The 22,736-nt window shown below is 44.3% G+C and overlaps 3 protein-coding genes across 6 annotated transcripts; all 3 read right to left on the bottom strand.

Moving 5' to 3' along the window:
- Positions 1-3,518: 3,518 nt before the first annotated feature.
- Positions 3,519-7,252, bottom strand: dynll2a (dynein, light chain, LC8-type 2a). 2 transcript variants are annotated; one of them, XM_061827278.1, is made up of 3 exons: positions 7,108-7,252; positions 6,533-6,723; positions 3,519-5,126 (listed from the first exon to the last, which is right to left on the bottom strand). In XM_061827278.1, exons 2-3 carry the CDS (start codon positions 6,662-6,664, stop codon positions 4,989-4,991), a joined length of 270 nt encoding a protein of 89 aa, XP_061683262.1. In that variant the 5' UTR covers positions 6,665-6,723; positions 7,108-7,252; the 3' UTR covers positions 3,519-4,988. The 2 variants fall into 2 exon arrangements, with proteins under 2 accessions (XP_061683262.1, XP_061683263.1); XM_061827279.1 differs by having other exon boundaries at positions 6,533-6,727; positions 7,108-7,235.
- On the bottom strand, positions 7,219-15,511 carry srsf1a (serine and arginine rich splicing factor 1a). Of its 3 annotated transcripts, XR_009796063.1 has the most exons (6): positions 15,094-15,511; positions 12,496-12,680; positions 10,124-10,296; positions 9,641-9,964; positions 8,394-8,494; positions 7,219-8,089 (listed from the first exon to the last, which is right to left on the bottom strand). XR_009796063.1 is itself a non-coding variant. In XM_061827277.1 (4 exons), the coding sequence occupies exons 1-4, from the start codon at positions 15,279-15,281 to the stop codon at positions 9,755-9,757; spliced, it is 756 nt and encodes a 251-aa protein (XP_061683261.1). In that variant the 5' UTR covers positions 15,282-15,511; the 3' UTR covers positions 7,219-9,754. The 3 variants fall into 3 exon arrangements, 1 of the variants encoding a protein (XP_061683261.1); XR_009796062.1 differs by having other exon boundaries at positions 8,394-9,964; XM_061827277.1 differs by having other exon boundaries at positions 7,219-9,964.
- A 2,143-nt stretch (positions 15,512-17,654) lies between these two features.
- aldoca (aldolase C, fructose-bisphosphate, a) lies at positions 17,655-22,595 on the bottom strand. The gene is made up of 9 exons (XM_061827432.1): positions 22,078-22,595; positions 21,116-21,237; positions 20,823-21,034; positions 20,256-20,310; positions 20,005-20,165; positions 19,761-19,844; positions 19,513-19,687; positions 19,244-19,443; positions 17,655-18,618 (listed from the first exon to the last, which is right to left on the bottom strand). The coding sequence occupies exons 2-9, from the start codon at positions 21,225-21,227 to the stop codon at positions 18,526-18,528; spliced, it is 1,092 nt and encodes a 363-aa protein (XP_061683416.1). The 5' UTR covers positions 21,228-21,237; positions 22,078-22,595; the 3' UTR covers positions 17,655-18,525.
- Positions 22,596-22,736: the final 141 nt, after the last annotated feature.

The following is a 22,736-nucleotide window of genomic DNA, read 5'->3' as shown; positions in this document are numbered from 1 at the left end:
GGAATGTGGGAGGAGTCCGGAATGCCTGGAGAAAGCGTGCCGGGATTCGAACCACTGTACTTAGGACTGTGAGGCGGCCACGCGAACCAGTGCCGCCTGTAAATGATTAATCTATCTTTTTTTGTTGTTTTTAAATTTTCAGCGGTGCCACGAGATTAACAAATGATACGACTTTGGATAATTTGTTGCCACATAAATTTTGGACTATCCAACGAGCAAGTGCACCCCCCCCCCCCCCCATGGGTTTTTGGTTCCTTCCCAATCTGTTGAACGGGTCCATTAATGAGCCTAATGGCACGTGAGCGATACCGCACCTGAAGCGAAACTGCACGGGGTGACCGCCTCGCACACTTGCTCCGCCATGCAGGAAAGCGGACCGGGTAGGGAGGTGGCGGGGGGGGGGGGGGGGCGTTTATGAAGCATGTCTCCCCCCCCCCCTCCCCCACTGTGGGGGCCCTACACACAAGGACAAAAAGCACACAGTCAGTCAGATGCAATCATCCACGATTAATTTATAATAGGACGCCATGAACCTTTTAAGTGGGCGTCGCACGAATTCTGTCGGGCATGGCTCGCTAGCTGACGCGTTAACACTTTTGGCGTTTTGGCGCATTGCGACTTGACGACAGCGGAGAGCTGCTCAAAAAGTTGTTTTGTCTACATGCGTAAGTGGCGTTGTCAAATTTGGACGTCAGTCGCCGCAGTGGACGGCGGAGGCCCGACACAAATCCTCCCCTCGTCTTTCCCGTCACTTTTCAGTCTTGCGCGTAGGTGGCAGGATACGGAATGACAAGCTCGGTTGATTTGACGTCAGAGTTTATGGATATGTTTCCAATTACGCCATCTTGTGTGTCACAACACAGGCGATATGTGAAGTTTTTTTTCCGTCGTTAATTTATCCGATTGGTCTAAGGACTGCGGTGCCGTCATTGGAAACTTATCCATTCACATGGAACAAAAGTTGCTGTATATATATATATATATACATACACACACACACACACTTGTATTTAATTTATTCAGTAATTTTTTTCACGTCCGTTGGGCTTTCGATTTTTCTGTACCGTGTGACGTTCATCTCAAACTTGTTTGAAAAGGAACGCTTCATTTAGGACAAGGCTGCCCTCTTGTGGTCAGACTTCATAACTGGACGCGAGTATTGGGGAAAGTGGCCACCCTAAAAACAGCACATCGTGGGGGGGGACAAAAAAAAAAAAAACAGATTTTAGATCGACATTACAGGAGTACATATGTTGTTTTTTTTTGTCATTTTACGAGATTAAAGTCGTACTTTGAGTGACATTTTCTAACAGGACAGGATACATTTTTTTTTTTCAATTTTTAAGAATTCATACTGGGGCCTCCACTCCCTGAGAAGGATTGCGTCAGGAAGGGCATCCGGCGTAAAAATTGTGCCAAACATGTATGCGCGTTCATCTGAGATGACACGCTGTGGCGACCCCGAAAGGGACAAGCCGAAAGAAACTTTATAATAGTAAGAAAAGAAAAGCAAATGTATTTTACCTCCGTCATGCATTTCATAACTTAACGTACTGTACGTGATTAAAACGATTTGGAAACAAAGATAAAACATGTGAAATAAAGAAAAAAACAAAATATATTAAAAAGCAAAATATTAAACATGAAAATTGTTACTCTTTAAAGTCATAGACAACGCAGTATGGAATTAAACCTGCACTTCTAAAAAAAAAAAAAAAAGTGATATGACAAAATATTGAAGACAAAAAGTCTGATGAAATTGCACCATCACTACGAAACGTCACTTTTTTTTTTATAAGGTCATTTTTTTTTAATTGTTGAATGTTTCAAATAAGGCTACAGCAATGGTTCCCAGAATTTGTGAGCCCCCCCCCCCTCTGATTAAGCCCCCAGTTTGAAAGACACTGGACTACAGTAATTTCCAGAAAAAAAAACAGATTTAAAGAAAAATCAAAATTTAACAATAAGGGAAAAAAGTGTTAAAACCATTTAAATTGTATTCCCCCCCCGCCCCGTTTTTACTTTGCCAATTCTAAATATTTTTGCCATATCGCACACTTGAATGAACGCCACTTGCATGAATGATTCAACATTTGCATTTCACAAAAGACTTTAAAACGAAACCTTTCTGCTTTTTTTTTTCTGGCTTTAATGCCCCCAGCAAACAAACAAAACGGACAAAAGTAAATGACTCAATTAGGCAACGTTTCCCGCCCGCGTGTTGCCTTTTTTTTTTTTTTGTCTTTCAGCATTTTGTTTCCTTTGGCATTTTGTACCGGGTTGACCCTGCCAACGAGTGACTCATTTGTTGTGTTTAAATACGCCCACGGTCATCCTTCGCTGTCTTTTCCTCCAAAAACCGGCTGGGTACTCACAAACCACAAATTGGAACGATCAATCCGAAATGAATCTATTGCAATGTTTACTCTACGCTAACCTAAGCGACGACATTAAAATTAGCTTTCTGATTTGAAAACCAAGAGAAAATTTTCTTACATAGCTTTGTCTGTTTCTGAATCCGATGTAACGGCTACAATAAATCGAGCGTGGCTAACGTTAGCTAAAAAGCTAAAGAAGCAAATTTGATTTTCAGTTAAACTCAATCAAAAATTGTTGGCTTAAATTTTTTGTTTTTTTTTTTTTTTAAAAAAAGACCGTTTAGAAGTTTTAAATCCAAATCTTGTGATACTGCAGGGTCCACAAAAAATACGCAAAACTAAGCTAACCGGCTAAGTATACGTTAACAGCTAAGAGGAATTTCTGCTGTCAAACAAATAAACTTTCACATTGTGGGTACAAACAATAACACATAGGCCACTGTTTACAAGTCAACAATAATTCTTTATTTAGAGGTTTTCTACACAGTTTTGGTTTTTTAGCATCAGCTAACTGTAGCATCAGCTAACTGTCAATGATGTGCGATTGTTCTCAAGTGGGATCGCGCCGACAGTTACAACGCCGACGACGACAATAACATGCTGGAGTTAAATCTGTCGGAAAACGGGAAGATTTCCCCGTTTCAAAAGAAAAATCCACAGTCGGCGCTAACGTTTAGCTCGTGCTAGCACGGCTGGAGACGTCGGAATTGGGACGAAAAGTCAAAATACTCGCTCTTTGCGCTCAGAAGAAGCGATGCCACGTTAGACCACACGAGCACCGGACGCGAGCTAGCTGCAGAATTTTTCAATAAAAAATAAATCTTACGGGACTTGTATGATACATAGTGTGCGTTTGTTTAGTTAGCATCCACGAGGAAACGCAAAATTGTGCTATTTGTCTAGAAAACATGCGGACACTCGGTACGATCAAAAGTCTTGCAACGGGTTAGTCGGACGACGGCGGGAGACCATCGGAACTTCATCACTTCACGCTCCTTCCCACAGAAGCTTACGGTAATAAGTATGGTTATCATCTGCTCAACAAATTAGTGCTAATAATTATGATGGAGCGATATTTTGATGTCTTTTAACAATCACATTTTCTCAACAACACTCAAAAGAAAATAGAAACCGGCTTCATTTGGCGTTTCCAATTTTTTTAATACAATGCAACAATGTTTCGGTACATCCATCCATTTTCCTCGACGCTTATCCTCACGAGGGTCGCAGAGAGTGCTGGAGCCTATCCCAGCTGTTAACTGGCAGGGAGGCGGGGTACGCCCTGAACTGGTCGCCGGCCAATCGCAGGGCACATGGAGACAAACATCCACACTCACAAACACACCTATGGGCAATTAAGACTCTTCAAATATGTTTTTGGGAAGTGGAAGGAAAAAAAAGGAAATTTGGGACATTTTCAAAAGAAATTACAGCACTACCGTTTAGTATTTTTAGGGAGAACATTTGTAGAACATTTCCGAATTTAAAAATAATAATAAATTAAATTAGTGCCAAGCATTATGATAAAGTGCTGCGTGACAACAAATATACAATTGCCGTTAATCATCACGTTCAAAAACAAAATTTCAAAGAAACGAACAACTGAGTGCTGTTTTGTCTTCTTTTTTTTAAATACATTTTCATTTTAAGGTGCGACCATTTCTGAATATTAAAATGTCAAATCTTTGTGTTAGCAATTATATTAGTTTTAAAAAAAAAGTAAAAATCCCCTGACATCTACCAAACTAGGCCACTATATTTTTGTATTAATTTTAGGACATAAATCTGCACTAAATTAAAATTGAGGATACGTCAATGTCACGATGATGTTTGCTGTTCAAAGGAAATGTCAATAGATTCAAATATATCAACCAAATTAAACAATTTTTAAAAAAATAAATCAGCTCTGTTTAGTCGCCACAATAGTTTGACAAAAATTTGCATTAATCATCACGCTCCTTGAGAAATTTCAAGTTGAACAATGCCATGTAGAAAATATCTGATCGGTTTAAAGTTATGTATTTGAATGAAGAAAAAAAATATTGATTACCATCAATGGGAGTGCGTGTGACGTTAATTGTCAAAATTAGGAAGGAAAATTTGGAATGAGCAAACTGGAGCATCGGCGCAACACAATCAAAAATCCACAAAGGGAATTTAAAAATAGATTTAAAAAAAAAAAATCCAAAACACACATTCTACCAAATTGGTGCGCTAATTTACTTTTTTTTTTGGTTTATGTAAAAAAATTGCCGCTAACAGTTATGACGATGTTCCGACACGATAACTAACAACCACGTTAGTCAATAAGCTTCAAACGTAAACCACAACATTCTACAGCTGATTCATTTTTTCATAATCTGGGGCCCCCATTTTACCTCTTCGACAACATTAAAAAAATAAAATTACGTTGTGCTAAAATGGCGGCCGACAACGCGTCGTCTTAGGCGTACTAATGAAATGAAGTTGTCGCCCGTGCAGCGCTGCATCATTTTGTTATGTTCTTATTATTATTATGATTTGAGAAACTGATGCTTTAGTTAGCCTCCAAATGCTTAGGGCGGAAGAAGAAAAAACAACAAAAGTGAAAAGAAAGAAAGTAAAAAGGCCTCAGCCCGACTTGAAGAGCAAGATGGCGACTTGGCCCAAGTAGAAGTAGATGAAATGTTTGGTCTCGTGAGTGACGTAGCTGCCGAAGTTCCGGCCCACGATGCAGTGCCAGGTGGGGTTGTACTTCTTGTCGAACTCCTGACAACAACAAAAAGTCCGCACATCAGCGTCGCTCGCCGCGGTGTGGACGACTATTCAAAAAGCCGCATTTTTGAAAAATGTCAAAAGGTGAGCGTCGGGACGCGACGGTGGAACTGGTTTTTATCTTACACCAGACAGCTTTTTGAACGACGCTCGTGCGGCTGTCGAGTTCGTGCACGTGACGTCGCCATTTTGTTGTCAAACGTCGGTCGCAGTGATGTTCACGTAGGTTAACGTGTGGCTGCAACACCTTTCCGTGTACGGGGGCTGAAGCCTACCCCGGTGCTTTATTTGCTTTTTTAAAAATACGTATTGGACTCGTTTGAGAACAATGCATATTTAAATTTAAAAAAAAAAAAAAAACGTACACTGTGTTGCGGCCACACGTTAATCTTCAGTAAACCTCTCCCCGACACCTTTTTTTAAAATATGCATTGTTCTCAAATGTATTAAATGTGTATTTAAAAAAAAAAAAAAATGTCGGTCGCAGTGATGTTCACGTAGGTTAACATGTGGCTGCAACACCCTTCCGTGTACGGTGGCTAAAGCCTATCCCGGTGCTTTATTTTCTTTACGTATTAGGGTTATTAATTTCAGAACGATGCATATTTTAACAAAAAAAAAAGAAAGAAAAAAATTAATTCTGTCACGGAAAGTTTCCCCAAGTTTAACGGGTGGCCGCAACACGCTTCCGTGTACATCTTTTTTTTTTGCCCCCAATCATAGTTCATGATTGAGAGTTTGCGTAAAAGCAGGGGTCATTTACTTAAATATTGGTATTGAAAAAAATCTAAGTGGCTCAGTCACTATGTGGGATTTATTCTTGATTGAGAACAGATCCAGCAAGGAAGTATTTGTACGTGGCCAGACTTTTTCTACGCTTTCAAACTCTTCCCCGTAAATCTCGACGACTTAACTCACCAGACACGTGTGTAGATCCAGTTGTCCCAGACTAGCGGAAACGCGGGAACAGTCCACTTTCGTATCGGCGAAAACATCGACTTCGGCATTAAATCCGGGTCCTCACTGCCGAGTGTCTCTCATTTTTCCACGTACCTTCGTTTGTTATCACCTTCTAAATGTTCAACGGTATCGGACAAAACTCTGGGCGTCGCGCCGCAAGACGCATTTTCGCGTCGTTTCCGAGCGACTTAGCATTGAAGAATGCTTTGCTAGACCGGCATTGCGGCCGGTCACGTGATTTCGGTGACGCTATAGTGACTGATATGGACAACGTTGACATCAGGATTCGAGGCAAGAAAACGGCTTTTTGAATCTGTCCACTGCCACGACTGATGCCCAACTTTGACATCAAGACTCGCGCTTTCAGAATCGGTCCAACTTTGAGAGGCGAAACAAACGCTGTCCACTGTGGCGAGCGACACGATGCGTTCTTTGCTCACCTTCTTGATGTAGGCGGCGATGTCCTTCTCGATGTTGTACTTCTCCATGGCCTGCGTGGCGCAGTCCACCGCGTCCTGCTGCATGTCTTCGGACATGTCGGCGTTCTTGATGACGGCCTTCCTGTCAGTCATGACGGCGGCTGGTACGACGACGACGAGGAGGACGACGAGGAGGAGGAGGCGGCTGCAGCCTGGCTTGGAAGAGGGAGTACAAATCAACACACACACACACAAAAACACGACACGTCCATCAAAAACGCACGTTGATTATTAGCCGCGCCACAGCTAAGCATGTAGCCTACATCCGCACCTTATTATTATTAGTATTGTCTCCGCAAACTTTTCTTTTTTTTCGCCGCATCGTTGACGCGACTTGGTGAAACTTAACACGGGTGGAGTGAAATTACTTGGGTCAAATTTGATTCCACAGAGAATCCCTTTCGGTTTCATTAAAAAAACGCATAACGTATCACATGAGTTACGTTATTTAAAGAGGAAAAAAAAATACACGTCAACATTTAAACAAGACCTTGACTTCGACACATTCCTTCCGATAAACGAAAATGAGAGCGTACCTTAGGTTGACACGAAGATGAACGAAGCGTCCACAATGTGAAAGCAGCCGTGCCAACTTGGCCAAGATGCCAAATCTGCTAATTGCAGTTGATTTTTTTTTTTGTGTGTGAGTGTGTGTGGGGGGGGGGGGGGTCGGGAGGAGGGGGGGGGGTCCAATGAGCTCGTCGGCGAAGGTACGTTTGCGATCTTCTCCCGCACAGCGCCCCGCCCCTCCGATGAAGCCGAGGCTTTCCTATTGGTCGATTGGGCCGCTTCCCTGCGCTGTGCAGGCGATTTGCAGCGGCGCCACTGTGCCGGCATCTTATTTCCTCCCATAATGCAACATTCGCTCGTCGCGTCCAAACGACCGGTTTGACGTGTAAAAAAAAACTTTCCAACGTCAACATTTAGAAATATTATTTGATATAACACGATCCTAATTCCACACTGATGCTTATTTAAATATGTAAATTTTAACGCTACCTTTTCCTCATACAAAAGGGCCACAATATCGTATGACACAAAGATTTAGAGGCACAATGGTTTTTTATTTTTTTTAGGTGTTTTATTGAAAATGCTAGAAGAAAAAAAGTTAGATTAAGCAAATAATTCAACATTCCAACCACCCCCCCGAATATGAAACCCTCCCCAAATTTTAATATTTTGAATTCCCTCATACCAGGCATCTACGATTCCATCCTTTGATCCAACTTCCTGGTCCTGTGTTTTTCTCTTGTCAATTTTCTCGCCAATATCACTGAAAAAATTTTAATAAAAGATAGGCAGGAGGCAGGCTATTTCAAAATAAAAAAATGAAGGAAAAAAAAAAACAAGTTGATCCGGGAGGTCCCCCGTTAATTAGTTCTGAGAATTTTGTTGGGAAATCCTGGAAAACCGGATCCCGTTCCCGTGCATCCATCCTTGCCTATAATCCCTTTCCTAAAAATCGATCCAGCTCCAAAAGGATTGCGATCCACTGAGCCACTCCTCTCCAATCAAAACCTTGAAATACCAGGAAGAAAATCAGAGGCAGACCGTTAGAACAGAACGTACAAAAATTTTCGGGGCAAGGCAAAATTAAAAAAAAAAAAAAAAAAATGCCAGAAAGAGCAAGATAGGCAAAAAAAAAAAAATTAAAAAAAATCCCTAACATTTGGTGTTTACATGTGACATCGAAGATGTTACACTGAGATCACACCAATTTTTCGTATTGTACGACAGGCCGCAGCGGCGTTTCAAAAACGACGACATGCACGAGACGACAAGAACAGAAGCATATGACATATTGACGGAATATGAAGCATACCATGGCCTCCATTTGATGTCCTATCCTGACCATACAAATGAAATGTGCTCCACCAATGTGGCTTTTTATTCCCAACCACTTTAATCCTTCTCTTCAGAAGTCTAAAGGAAGACACAAATTAAAATTAAGTTAAAGCGTCGGTGTCTTGGTTCATCCAAATAACCAAGAATAAGAAATGTTTTTTTGTTTTTAAATTTAGTCTTAAAACTTACAAAAACTGCACGCCTCGACATTTGTGTGGGGGGGAGAAAGAAGGGGAAAAGGGGGGAGAGGAAGAGAAGGGGGGGCGTGCATCTACAGACAAGCTGATTAACCACAAGGATCCAAAATAATAATAAACTTATTAAAAAAAAAAAAAACTATTCAGGCTTACATCTAGGGTTGCAAAACTGCGGGAATTTGTTAGATTTGCAGGCTTGCCGTGGGAGCAGCAAAAATAATGACTTGATTGAAGGGACCTTGTCATAAATTATATTAAAAAAAATTTGGGGCATCATTTTTAAAATGAGATGTTTTGATCAAATGAAGGCGCTGATTGCAATTACTGATCACGTTAATTAAAAAAAAAAAGTTCTTACATTTTTTGCCAAAGTCCAGCACTAAAATGGATTACTAACACAAAAGTAAAGATGTTTTTAATGAGAATATTAGTCGTAAAAAGATTAATTGTGAAAACAAATGATTGTTTTTTGTGAGTATAGCACAATTTATTCCAAATGTGCATGTGACGATTTTTTTTATGCCAGTGTCTTTAACAATATTTAAAAAAAAAAAAAAAAAAGTCACAAAAATTTGGGACAAGAAATTGTAACATTTTTACCGGAACAAACATATTGGTGCAAATCATTTAGTTGTGCTAACGAATATGATCAAACTGAACGGAATCCGTCATATTTTTGATATGACGACAAATTTTCAGCACAATCCCGAATCAAACTGGATTTCATGGAAACACGGCTTCACTAGCCGAACCCTCAACGAAATGCTAATGATGATTAGAATCTAGTTGTTGTTTTTCCCCCCCCACACCCATTTAAAATTTTAAATGGGACTTTTTGGATGGGGACTGCATTTTTCTCTTCTTTTATGTTGTTCAATTTAAGACCGCGATCAAATACGTAAATATTGAGAATATTCTCCTCACCAATTCATTAAAATGTTTTGTTTTGTGTGTGTGTATTTCGCACGGATGTCGTCGTCTATTTACGGCAAGACAAAATGTTAGCGTTGACGCTCGACAACAATACCTTTCCCACGGAAGCGGACCGCGCACGGCCCGGAAGCGTGCCGGAAATTCCCCGGCCCTTTTGCAACCCTAGTTACATCACTGGACGAGAGGGGGAGGAACGCCGGCGGGTTTTCTAGGAGCGGGATCGGGATCGGGAGCCGCTGTGTCGCGGCGAGTAGCGCGGGGACGCCCGCCCGCGTCCTCGGGAGTCGCTGCGGCTCCGGCTGCGGCTGGGACTGCGGCTGCGGCTCCTGCTCCGGCTGCCGCGGCTGCGCGAGCGGGATCGTCCGTAACTCGGGCTGCGGGGACCGTCTAATTTCACGCGAACGTACGCCGTCTCTCCCTGGCGGCACACAACACAAACTGCACATTGCAGGCGGAAGGGCGCAAATGCGGGTGGGGGCGGGCGGGCGAGGGGCCGGGTCCAAAACGGGTTACTCACCTCGCTTGGCACACCCACACAAATCCACAGAGCCAAGAGACCAAAGCGCTAACAACATACCTCGTGCGAGCGGAATTTGGAGTTGTCCAGCTTTCGGACGGCATAGGTCATGTCTTCCTTGCGCACAAACTCGACCACGCCGGTGCCGTCTCGGTAGACGTCGGCGTAGCACACGTCGCCCGCCTCGCGCATGTGGTCCTTCAGGTCCTGCCAGCTGCCGCTCTGAGGGAGCCCTGAACACGCAAGACGGCGTGCGACAACGCCCCACGTTTATTTAGCGCGGCGACATTTACTGGACTAGTTTGATATTCAATTAACTGGGCCTTAAAACCAGGACTGGTATCCCCAACAATAACCACGTGTCAAACTTCATATTGCAATTGCATGACAGTTCACGATGGCAAAAAAGTTTCTCGCAAAGGCTGTGCTGCAGTACAGTACAATCTCGGTTCTCGACCACAATCCGTTCCAGAAAGGCGGTTTGAGAACTGAATTGTTCGAAAACCGAATCGATATTTCCCATTACAATCAATGGAAAAAGAAATAATGCGTTCCAAGCCTAAAAAAAATTGGCTTTTTAAAGCATTTTTTTAGCATTTCTTGATCATAAACTGGATAGTGGAAATACATGTATAGTTTAAATACTTTATATAATACAACAATTTAATAAATATATTTATTTTTCGCTTAAAATGTATGCTTTAGAAGTAGAGTAGGCTAGGCTGGGCGCGCATTGCTGTATCTGTCGCGACTCGGCCCCCAGCCTTGTAAACTTTTTTTTTTTTTAACAAACGTGCAGAATAACAAATGAGCAAAAATGAGGGTGGGGAAAAAAATATATATTTTTTAATCTTTACTAAAAGTAACATTCAAAAACATTTAATTCATAACTGGAGTTAACGAAATCTTTGAAACAAAACCAAAATGCAGAAATACTAATGGAACGGAGCATTATTAAAGTTCATAAGAAAAACTTTTAAAATCTTTTCGGTGGGGGTGAGTCGCCCCCTGGAAGTTCAAAGAACTTATCTAGTGTCACTTCTTTGGCGCCATTATTGGGGGTTAATAGCCCAGTCAGTAAATGTGGCTACCGGGACAGAGGCTGAATTGACCCCTCCGTACAGGGCACTTAACCAGGCCTCCTGAAGTGACGTCACGCCACGTGCGCTGACGTAAGACAAACAGTAAAAATGGCAAATACAATACAATACATTCTGAACTGAGAGAGACGCCATGCTTCTGATTTCATTCAATCATTCACACGTAGCGGTGTTATGCTAGCGGAGAACGTCTCATTCATTTATACGAGACGTGGATTAAAAATCAAATTTAGGGCATATCTTTGTGCAAACACCGTCTGGTTAAGCTTCTGGCCGCAAGCCAGCAAGAAAGCGACACGTTTGCGCAGTCCGATCATCGCTAAATATCGCTCAACAAAGAATAAGTGTGTCAATCGTTCACACGTAGCGGTGTTAGGCTAGCGGAGAACGTCTCATTCATTTATACGAGACATGTATTGAAAATCAAATATAGGGCATACCTTGGTGCAAACATATGTGTTCCGGTTGATATTAGATGGATTTAGTTGATGATGCGGTCTTCCACAAAGTTTGACCCATCGAAGGCATTTTTCGAACCGGGTCTTCGGTTTTGGAAAGGGTACGAATCGAATTCCACCAACTAGCCTTTCAGGATACCTGTCGTCACTATTGCAAAGTCCGTGACTACACCTCTGAACCATATTTTTTGTTAAATAACCCAAATACGCGATAAAACGCTAACTAAACCTATACTGGACCATTCAATGTTGCCAGAGAAAATGGCGGGAGCAAAAACGGGCTTTGGTCTATGCGGATCTCTGGCCTCTGATTGGTCAGTGACGCGGATTGCGCAATTTCCACGGAGGGGTCAATTATGCACAATAACAAATAAGGGCCACGTGCGTTATGTTATTTCCGGGTTTTGTCGGGGGCGTTTGAGTACCAATTTTCCAAAAAAAAAAAAAAAACTCGAAATTTTCGTTCAAAAACCGATTTCTTCAGGAACGTTCGAGAACCTAGTATTTACTATATATGACAGCTAAAGTTGAACTCCTGGGATGGGAGGAAAAAAACAAAATCTATTTTTATTGCCTTCCTAACGCACGAACGTAATCACCCTGATACGCGTTTGACACATCTGTGGCGCCGATAAAACGTGTGGCGCTTTTTATAGCATCAAAGTGGCTTGGCCTCAAATATTTTATGCTCTCCTGGTGCTGCTGCCACTCATCAACGTGACACACACACTTCGAATCATCTCAAACAAAAAGCATTTCGAAGTTGTCCCGCATATATCCTTTCATTAATACTCCTTGCGAGTATACAGTTGAAGTTGTTCCCCCCCCCCCCCCCCCCCCCCCCCAAAAAGCGTGACAAGTCCGAGTTACTTACCGGACACAACCACCCTGTACTCGGAACGTCTGGACGGGGGCCCGTAGCGGCCCCTGGGGGTCCCGCCGCCGGCCCCGCCGACGCTGCCCCCTCTGGTGCCCCTGCCGCTCCGAGGGAACTCCACGCGCAGCCGGTAGCCGTCGTAGTCGTACCCGTCCCGTCCGTATACGGCGTCGCCGGCGTCCCTGTGGAAATGTGAGCGTTACCACGAAAGGCTTGCAGTGCTTGAACTTTTCCCATCAAAAACAATTTTCCACCGTTTTTCCTTTTGCGATGACAAACACGTGCGGTAGTTGTCACGTGGGTGTGCCGCTGGCGTACTGCAAGAACATCAGCGTTAGCGCGGACGTTATGGCGTTCCACCAAATATAGTAAAGAGCAACGCGATGCAAAACCCGCGAGACCGACCGAACTCTCCTTGCACGGCAGCGATACGCAACCAGCGAACAAGCGAGAATATTGTGGTTAGTCCTTTCATAACATTTTTAAGACTAAATTCCTTTTTTCTCTCCTCCATTCAACTGTTTTTCTGGACTCTGTGATGTTTGAAATAAAGAATACAGCACTGCAAGATTAGCTTAGTTTACACTTCTATTCCGATGACTCGCTTCAGAAGCCCAAAACTAACAAAAATGTTCTGTATCACAGGTGTCAAACTTAAGGTCTGGGGGCGAGATCCAGCCCACCACATGATTTCATGTAGCCCGTGGAAGCAAATCATGGATCAACTTCCATGTTTCTAGCTATAATCTGCACCAAAATTTCATATTGTTGGATCATAAATGATAAAGTTGAGACATTGCAAGCATTTTCGTGTTAGCCAACATCAACAACACTTCAAACCCAATTAGCCTTGATTTTTGATTCCACAACTAGTTTATAGTTTTCATTTGTAATTATGATGAGGTGATTTCAAGATTTTTGCGGTTTCACAGTGGTAACGGCCCTCTGGGGGAAACGTTACACAACGATTTGGACCGTGACAAAAATGAATTTGACACCCCCTACATGAACACCTCAATTGAAATAAAGAGTCCGAATGCAAATGGATTTTCATCCAGTTTCACAGGCCTGGAAAATCTTTTTTTTTTGCCAAAAGAAGTAAATTTTAACAATGTAAATTTCCACCATTTGGTATAGATCGCATGCTTGATTTCGACGTTTTTTTTTTTTTTTTTACATGGCGGTACCTCATGGTGATCTTGTATTTGAATACTTAAATTGAAAGCCCCCCCCCCCTTCTTGATAAATCACACGACGTTCGTAACAACCTGCCCACGTCGAAGGAAAAGTTGTTCACATCCTGTACAAACCCGATCAGAATCAACCACCACATGTAAGCAGCTGACCAGAGATCCTCAATCGAGATTATTTCACCCGGAATAACAAAAAGAGCCGCCGAGAAAACCCGGCGACCGCGTGTTCGGGCCGCTGAAGACGAGCCCTACGCCCGTCAATCAAATATACGTAAGCGTTCACCCCGGAACTGCACACGTTTGTGTACGTGGGTCCAAACATTTACTCGGCACCTTGCAAGTTGCGCTCTGAGATTCACTCGTTCATTCGCCAAATGGAGTTCAACCAAGTGACGAATTCAGTCGCATTCGTCCAGTGTTACTTTCAGATGCTGGTGGTTCTCAAATTCATTCAAAGTTGAATGCAGGGAGGGCCCAATCCAACTTTTTCACTTCCGATCCAATACAGATATTGCAGCTTTGACTTTTGGCTAACACCGATGTTAGTTCAAACTAACATCTGCAATAAAACGTACAAAATTCACTTATACTGTAAAATGGAATGTTACAAAAGGTTTGATTAAGTCAGAAAGCGGAGTACAGTTGCAGCAATTCAAACTTTGTATCTTATCAAGATAGATTTGTATAATCCGGAAAATGACCGGCATGTTCTTCCCATTTCACTCTGCCAAAAACAAGGTACATGAATTTAGAGGCGGTGGTAGTGGCTGTTGTTCAGTGAAAAACTTCAACATGGGGTTGGTGCTGAAACTGTTATATCAAAATTTAAAAAAAAAAAAAAGGGGGGGGTGCCCAAAAACGCTTTGGAACCACTGATCTAGGGGGATTTCACCTAAAAATTCAAGCTTTTGATCACAAAAATCCCTAATTTCTACGGATTTCACATCAGCAAATGTTGACCGACTTTCTCATCAAATCGATTTTTACAAAGTCGGACCAAATGTGTTTGTGTATCAGCCAATGATATCCACTATTTCTATATAAAGGATAGATGAACTTCCGCGACCCTTACGAGGATAAGCAGCTTGGATGGTGGGCGGGATGGATGGAATTTTGATATTTTGGTCACACACCTCCACGATCTGTCCCGAATGACTATTTTACACAAAGGCAAATTAATTTAGCAAGCATTTCAGCCATGTTTTTTTTTTTTTTTGCTTTGATAACGTGACAATACGTTGAACAAATTGTCTGCACTTACATTACGAGGTTTCCAAAATGTCAGTAGAATCTAACAATAACGTAAAAAGCTCCTACGATAAACATACATGCTAGCAGTTAGCCACAAAATGGCGGCTCACATGCCGAAAGCAGCCAAGCTAAGCGTCCACCAGCGGCTCACCTCGGATCTTCGAACTCAATAAAGGCGAACGGCGGGCCTCCTCTGCGGTTCTTCAGGTCGATGTCCCGAATGGTGCCGTACTTGTAGAAGACCTCCTCCACGTCCTTAGTGCGGATGTCGGGCGGCAGGTTGCCCACGTAGATTCGGCAATCGTTGTTCCCCGCCGGGCCTCGCACAACGCCAGACATCGCGCTTCGTGGACGCTCCTGCAAGCTCGACCAACTTGGCACAGAATCCCACCAGAAGCGCCGTCCCGAGCGGTGGTAAGACGTTAAATTCCCCGCAAACAGTTGAGCAGGGGGGTCGGCGCGTGGGTCTGTTTGGTTAGCGTTGGTGGACGACGCCGGCGAGCACCTTCGCGTTTGTGTCTCAGCCTCCTTTTCCTTTTCCCCCTCTGACTGCTTTTTAGGATTCCCACTTGACTTCCGGGCAGGACACTCCTGCTGCGACATGATTGGCTCCTGCGTCCCGGAAAGGGAAGGCGACGCGTAATCGATGAGGGATGAATCACGAGTGTACCGAATAAAAACAAAATACTGTACTATAGTTTGTTATCTTTGAGTTTTAGGGCCAGGTTTGTTCTTCAAACCGTTTAGGAGGATTTAAGGTGAGGAACGGGGTGCGTTAGTGTTACTACAGCCACTTCATTTACGGTACCGAGTGTCCAGCCGGGGATATAGTAGCCAATCACGGTGCAGCGCGTGTCTTGAAGCCAATCATATTAGAGCAGAGCGTGTCCTCTCTGGACTTCCGGAAAGCAGCGGAGTTCACGAAAACTCAAATTACTTCCGAGCACCGAGCTAAACAAACCACAGCAAAAAAAAAAAAAATTCTGACAAATGGACTTCAGAACATGTGCATCCATCCATTTTCTGTGCTGCTTATCCTCACAAGGGTAGTGCCGGAGCCCTGAAGTGGTTGCCAGCCAATCGCAGGGCACATAGAGATAAAACAGTCGCACTCACAATCACACCGAGTTGCAATTTTGTGTCCAATTATTCCATCCACACATTTTAGGACGCTTATCCTCATGAGCGTCACTGGGGGTGCTGGAGCCTATCCCAGCTGTCAACGGGCAGGAGGCGGGAGGGCTACACCCTGAACCGGTCGCCAGCCAATCGCAGGGCACATTGAGACAAACAGCTGCACTCACAATCACACCTATGGGCAATTTAGAGCGTCCAATTGACGTCGCATGTTTTTGGGATGTGGGAGGAAACCGGAGTGCCCACCCGGAGAAAAGCCACGCAGGCACGGGGAGAACATGCAAACTCCACACAGGCGGGGCCGGGATTTGAACCCCAGTCCTCAGAACTGCGAAGCAAACGTTCCTCCACCATGCCGCTCGCATTATTATTGCTGCAAAAAAAATGTATCCACAGATGCAGTCACGAAACGTCACAGTGTTTTTAATTTAGATGAAGTAAAGAACTTCAAAATAACAGTGAAAGGGGGTCAAAACCAAAGTGTTCAATTTGTACATTTATATGAACGTTTGGTTCCGCCTTGAACCTCAGATTTTATTATTATTATTATTTGTTGTCATTATCTTTTATCAATTCAATGTTATCGTGGCACGCCAAACAACAGAAATTGCCTCAGAGCAATTTTGACACATTGAGCAAGTCTAAAACCACACCCCTCGCTTTTTAAAAGACAAATAAAATGATGAGCTATACTTCCTTTTCATTTGTGTTTATATTGTTTGCTAATTTTACAGCATACATTAGTTTGAAATATCCATTAGTTTTTTTTCTTTGTTTGTTTAACGACTCAAATCCCAGTTTGCGTGCATGTTTTCCAACGACCTCAAAATACGGAAGCGTATTACTGCCACACCAAAAAAAAAAGTCGTGTTTCACATAATTATGTGAAACCTTTCACATAATAATAATAAAAATGAAACGATACAGATTATTATGTGAAACCCGACCTTTTTTTTGCGGCGTAGCAGTAATAAGCGTCCGTATTAAAATGATCTATTTTTTAAAATCTATGCTCAGTAGCACCTTCCTACGGTTGCATAGAAAGGTCCCACGTCCTCAAATTTAATGTAATTGTCAATAAACACTCCTTCAAATCCAAATTGCTCCATTGAAGTGCAGTAAAAAAAAATAATAATAATATTTAGGAAATCAAGAACATTCCATCAATTTTCTACCTTGTACAAAAATTGAGTCTGGTACAAAAATTAGAATGTAAACTAAAATGTTGTCTAGAATATGAGGCCCGTTTTACCCAAATCACGTGATGCAGTCATGTTAAAAAAATAATTTCAAAAAAGAAATGTCGTTTTCATGGGTTTTAACCGAGTAAAAGTGGCAAGGATGGGATATTTTATTGACATCCATATGTTGCAGAGCTTACGTTGATTTAAAACAAACAAAAACAAAAAACAACAAAAAAGCTCCCCCTGGGAACTTGTGATGCACGAACGCAGCTAAAATGGCTCAAGAGAAGAAAAACACACGCACACATTTGTATTTAAATATGGCAAAACTTTTATTAAGAATGGATCCCCGGAAGGAGTGCGAGCATGTTTTTTTTTTTTTTTTTTTTTGGGGGGGGGGGGGTTTAACCAAAGGTTATGGTTTTAAATTAATGTTCAAAGCGAAGGTTGCAGATTCCAAATCAGGTTTCAAGCCTGTTTGGACTTCAAAGTACAGTTTTGTCATTGCATTTATGTTATGTTTTTTAAGCTTTTACAATAATATTTCAAGCTGAGGTTAAAGTTAGGTTTCAAGAAACTTGCAAGTTACGGTTTCATGTGTCAAACCCAAGGCCCGGGGGCCACATCTGGCCCGAAATATGGTTTCATGGGGCCCGCGGAGGCAAAATCGTGTGTGTTTCAACTTCTGGGATTTTTGTTAAAATTTCAAATTGGCATGTCACAACTTTGAGATATAGCAAGCATTTTTGTGTAACCAAACATGAACAATAGTCAAAAAAAAAAAAAAAAAAAAATTTACCTTGATTTCTGATTCCAAAACTAGTTCATAAATCGCACGTGTAAATGAATTAAAAATATTTAAACAAGGGTTTGGGTTTCAAGCCAAGGTAAATAATAATAATAATAATAATTAAAAAAAAGAAAACAAGGTTGAGGGTCTAAAGCTGCTTTAAGGAATTAAACAAAGATTTCAAATTAAGGTTTAAAATCAGGGTCCGGCTTTCAAAGTAGCATTTAATTTCATATGTCAAACGTTAACACGGGGACGGGGTTTCAAGACAGGTTTAGGGTTTCAAATGATGTGAGTTATGGTTTTAAAATTAGGAGCTAGCGTTAATATTTTCAAGAAGCTAACTTGTCGCGACCGCCATCTTCCCAAGACGGCAAGATCGCGAAAGGAGTTTTCCGAAATGTGTCGGCGCGATGAGCGAAAGCGCCGGACCGGACGGCGCCAGGATCGGCGCCTCGCGCTGGGGCCGCGTTCAGAACGAGTAGCAGGATCCGTAGACGCCGTGGGCGGAGTCGGCGTAGTTGTCGGCGCCCTTGTACTTCCCTCGACACGCCAGGCTGTTCACCTGCCACACAAACAAACGTTCTGAAGCCAAAATATCCAAATATTGCTTTTCTGCCATCTTGGCCAAAACACGACGTCGAAAAGAGGGGAGAAGATTCATTCAATCAGGGCCGTATCCTTATCTAATGGCGACAGCCGCTTTGCTGCCATCTTGTGGCCAAGAGACGAATGGTTGCAAAAAACTGTTTTGTCGCCATCTTGTGGCGCCTTTGGCGAGGAACACTTTTGTGTGACGGAGGTGAATCAGTATTTGTACTATTGTGTTTTTGACGCGTATTTGTGGCGACACGGTGGTTCAGCTGGTTAAAAAAAAAAAAAAGCCTCACAGGTCTGAGGACCCGGGTTTGATCCCGGCCCCGTCTGTGTGGAGGTTGCACGTTTTGCCCGTGTCTTTGTGGGTTTTCTCCGGGTGGGGACTCGGGTTTCCTCCCACATTCCAAAAAACATGTTTGAAGAGTCGAAATTTCCCGTAGGTGTGATTGTGAGTGGCATCGGTTGTTTTGATTCTACGTGCCCCGCGGTCGGCTGGCAACCGATCCTCGTGAGCACAAGCGGCAAAGACAATGGATGACGGACAAAGAAGCCGACGGACGTGCGCTTGCGCGACTACTTTTGCGCCCTCTGACCTCGGCCCTCTTGACGAACTGCTCGGTGGCGGCCTTCTGGTTCTCCTTGTGCCCGCGCCAGGCCCGCAGCGCCGAGGCCTGCAGGGCGCGGCCGAAGGAGAAGGTGAGGGTCCAGGGTTTGGCCAGCGGGCAGTTGTTGATGGCGTTGAGGTGGACGGACGCCTCCTCCTCGCTCTGGCCGCCCGACAGGAAGGCCACGCCTGGCGGGGAGGCCACGCGCTCGGTCGAGAGGTTTTTGGCCACGGCGCCGCCGGCCGGCTCGGACTTACCCGCCACCGCCGGGGGGACCGTGCGGCGCAGTGCGGTGAGGGTCGCCATGGCGACGTCCTCCGGGCTGTACTTTTTGCTGCAGCCGTGGCCCGGCGTGACCATGTTGGGCTTGAGCAGCGTGCCCTCCAAGTACACGTGGTGGTCCGACATGGCCCGGTAGACGGCCGTCAGCACCTGGAGGTTCGAAATCCGCGTTCCGTGACTTTATGGTAGCCGCGTGGGCCACGGGGCGGGGGGGCTCGCTCACCTTCTCCGTGACGTACTGGCAGCGCTTCAGGTCGTGATCGCCGTCCGGTAGGAGTTCGGGCTCGATGACGGGCACCAGGCCGTGCTGGAGGGGAAGGAACACCGCGGGTCACGCGACGGCGCCAACTTCGTGACAGCAAACTTTTGTGAAAAACGAGTCTTGCCGCAGGTCCAAATCCAAATTCAAAAGTGCTTTAGTCAAAAGACAACATTTTTTGACGCTACGTTGAAAAGTTTTTCCTCACCTGCTGGCAGATGCTGGCGTAGCGCGCCAGGACGTTGGCGTTCTCGGCGACGGCCAGCTTGGACGGGTTGGCGTCGCCGATCTTCAGCACGCAGCGCCACTTGGCGAAGGAGGCGCCGTCTTTTTTGTACTGGGCGCAGCGCTCCGACAAGCCGTCCAGTCCTGGGGAGACGCATTTTTTTTTTTTTTAAACGCACCGCGGGAGGTCGTTTCTGTTTTTGTTTTCCCGCGGCGCACATTTGCACTTCTCACCCTGGGTGGTGGTTTCGCCGCAGGTCCCCGCCAGAGGAACGACGCCCTTGTCGACCTGACGAGACAAACGCAGGCGCGTGAACGGCCGCACCTGGGCAAGAATCGCGTCCGATCGTCTGCTCGGCATCTTGAGATCGACTGAGACAGATTTGGGGACTGGCGGGTTTTCCTCATCTAAATATGTTTTTTTTTTTTTTCGCTTTCGTTATGGTGGGCAGCAGTTATCGCCATCTTTTCAAATTTTCTTCTTTTTGGGGTGACGAACCAACTCCTCAAAGCATTTTGGGCAACTAATCCTCCTCACTTGATCTAGATCTAGACCTACAAAACCCCCAAAGCAATCATAATTGGCGTCAATTATCGCCAGACTTTGGCCATCCGCAGTCTGTCCCGATCCGTATTCTCGGCGAATAACGTGGGGGTTCTGCTCTTTCCTGAAAAAGATCTAAATGAACGAGTTGGTCTCCTTTTTTTTCGGGCCGTTAAACACTGCAGAGTAGACCAGAAATACCCACCGCGCCTCAGTTTGGACAGCCCCGCCCTTCCCTCAGCCGAGCGTCAGCCCACCTTGACGCCGACCAGGATTCCCCTGTCCCGGATCATCTTGACGAAGCCGACGCCGGCGTCCGAGTGCTGGTAGAGCGTCTCGTGGAAGAAGATGACGCCGCCGATGCAGCCGTTGACCCGCTCGTCGGCGCTGAAGAGGATCTGCCGGAACTGACGCCGGTTCTCCTCCGTGTTCTCCACGCCCACCTGGGCCAGACGCTTGGCCATGCTGCCTGCCGCGAAAAAGCCCCGGCTCAGAACCCCGCGCGCTTCCCGAACAAATCCGGGCGCGCCCGGCGGAGTCGCCGACGTACCCACTGACTCGTCGGCGGCCAGGATGCCTTTGCCCGGAGAGACGATGCGCATGGCGGTCTCGTGGAGTTCCTTCTTCTGGGCCTCGGTCAGGCTGGCGAACTGGTGCGTCATGCTGACGAAACTGGCAGAAGAGGGCGCTGCTGAGTAATCACCGGAAATAGCCATCTGTTTTCTTAGCCGCTTATCCTCACGAGGGTGGCGGGAATGCCGGAGCCCATCCCGGCTGTCAACGGGCAGGAGGCGGGGGACACCCTGAACTGGTCGCCAGTCAATCGCAAGGCACATAGAGACAAACAGTCGCACTCAACAATCACACCTAGGGGCAATTTAGAGTGTCCAATTAATGTTGCATGTTTTTGCAATGTGGGGGAAAAACAGGAAAAAAAGCCACGCAGGCACGGGGAGAACACGCAAACTCCACACGGGCAGGGCCGGGATCAAACCCGGGTTCTCAGAACTGTGAGGCCAACGCTTTACCAGCCGAGCCACCGTGCTGCCTCACGTGAAATAAAATTACCAAAAAAAAAAAAAAAAAAAAAAAAAAAACAACTTGTGCCCACCATTTTGTGGTGAAATCGGGAAGTTATTAAACTAAATTTTGAAATAACATTTTACATCCACTTAAAATTTCATTTAAAATGTCACTAAAAATGAAAGAAAACACAAAAAATACAATATATTTTAGCATTAAAATCAGCAAAATATAATGACAGGCCAAAAGACGTGAGCTGTTTTAAAATAAACAAATATAACAATATAATATTAGACAAATATCCCGAAAACTAATGAAAAAAATATTTATTTTTGGAGAAATATTTTCTCAACTTAAAATAAAAAGAAATTGCAATCTAATTATGAGTACAAACCAGCATTATTATATAAAAGTAAACGACTGTCCAACGTACTATGATGGTTTATTGAAAGCTTGCGCAAGTGGTCACAAACAGGAAGCGGTTCCTACCTGACAGGAAGTTAAGGTTACGACGATTCTCTGTGACCTGCCGACGAAGAAGAAGACGGCGTCCTTTTGACTGCTTCCGCCGCTGTGGGCGGAGCTTGCACGCCCCGTCTCTCACTGCCAAATAAGGGCATGACAAATTCCGCAGTATCGTTTCTTTCCCACTTTAGAAAAAAAAAAAGTCAATTAAGTGCAACATTATCATCTGTAATGTTAACTAGAGCATTTCGCGAATCAAGTTATTGACTGAAAAGAGCCTAAAGCAAGCCAATTTGAGCCTTTAGCCGCGCGTTGCTATTTACGTCGAGGCTAATTAGCTCAAAAGCCCCCCGCGGGGCTGTGGTCAACCCTCCTGCTAATTTCGGGCGTCCTCGCGGGTCTTTCGAGCAGTCTCAAAGCAATTCGTCAACTTTTCGCGTCGGCTTTAAAGAGTCCGCGAGGAATAGTTCGTCCCAACTTTTGCCCAATGACGTCACACTTCCGGATGACACCGCTCGTGAATGTCGTGGGCCGGTGACAAAACATCAGGATTTGGTTCCGTTTTATTGTGTGCAGGATCAGTTGAAAAAAAAAAAAAAAAGGGCCCAAAAATTATGTGAGGTTTTATTGAGCCATGAGAGCTTGAGTGGTCGAACTCCATTTTGGTTATTTTGCAGTTTTCG

The sequence above is a fragment of the Syngnathoides biaculeatus genome, chromosome 8 (genome assembly GCF_019802595.1).
Source record: "Syngnathoides biaculeatus isolate LvHL_M chromosome 8, ASM1980259v1, whole genome shotgun sequence".
Classification (NCBI taxonomy): domain Eukaryota; kingdom Metazoa; phylum Chordata; class Actinopteri; order Syngnathiformes; family Syngnathidae; genus Syngnathoides; species Syngnathoides biaculeatus.
Note: the sequence above shows the minus strand (reverse complement) of the source record. Positions and strands in the feature narration are given on the sequence as shown.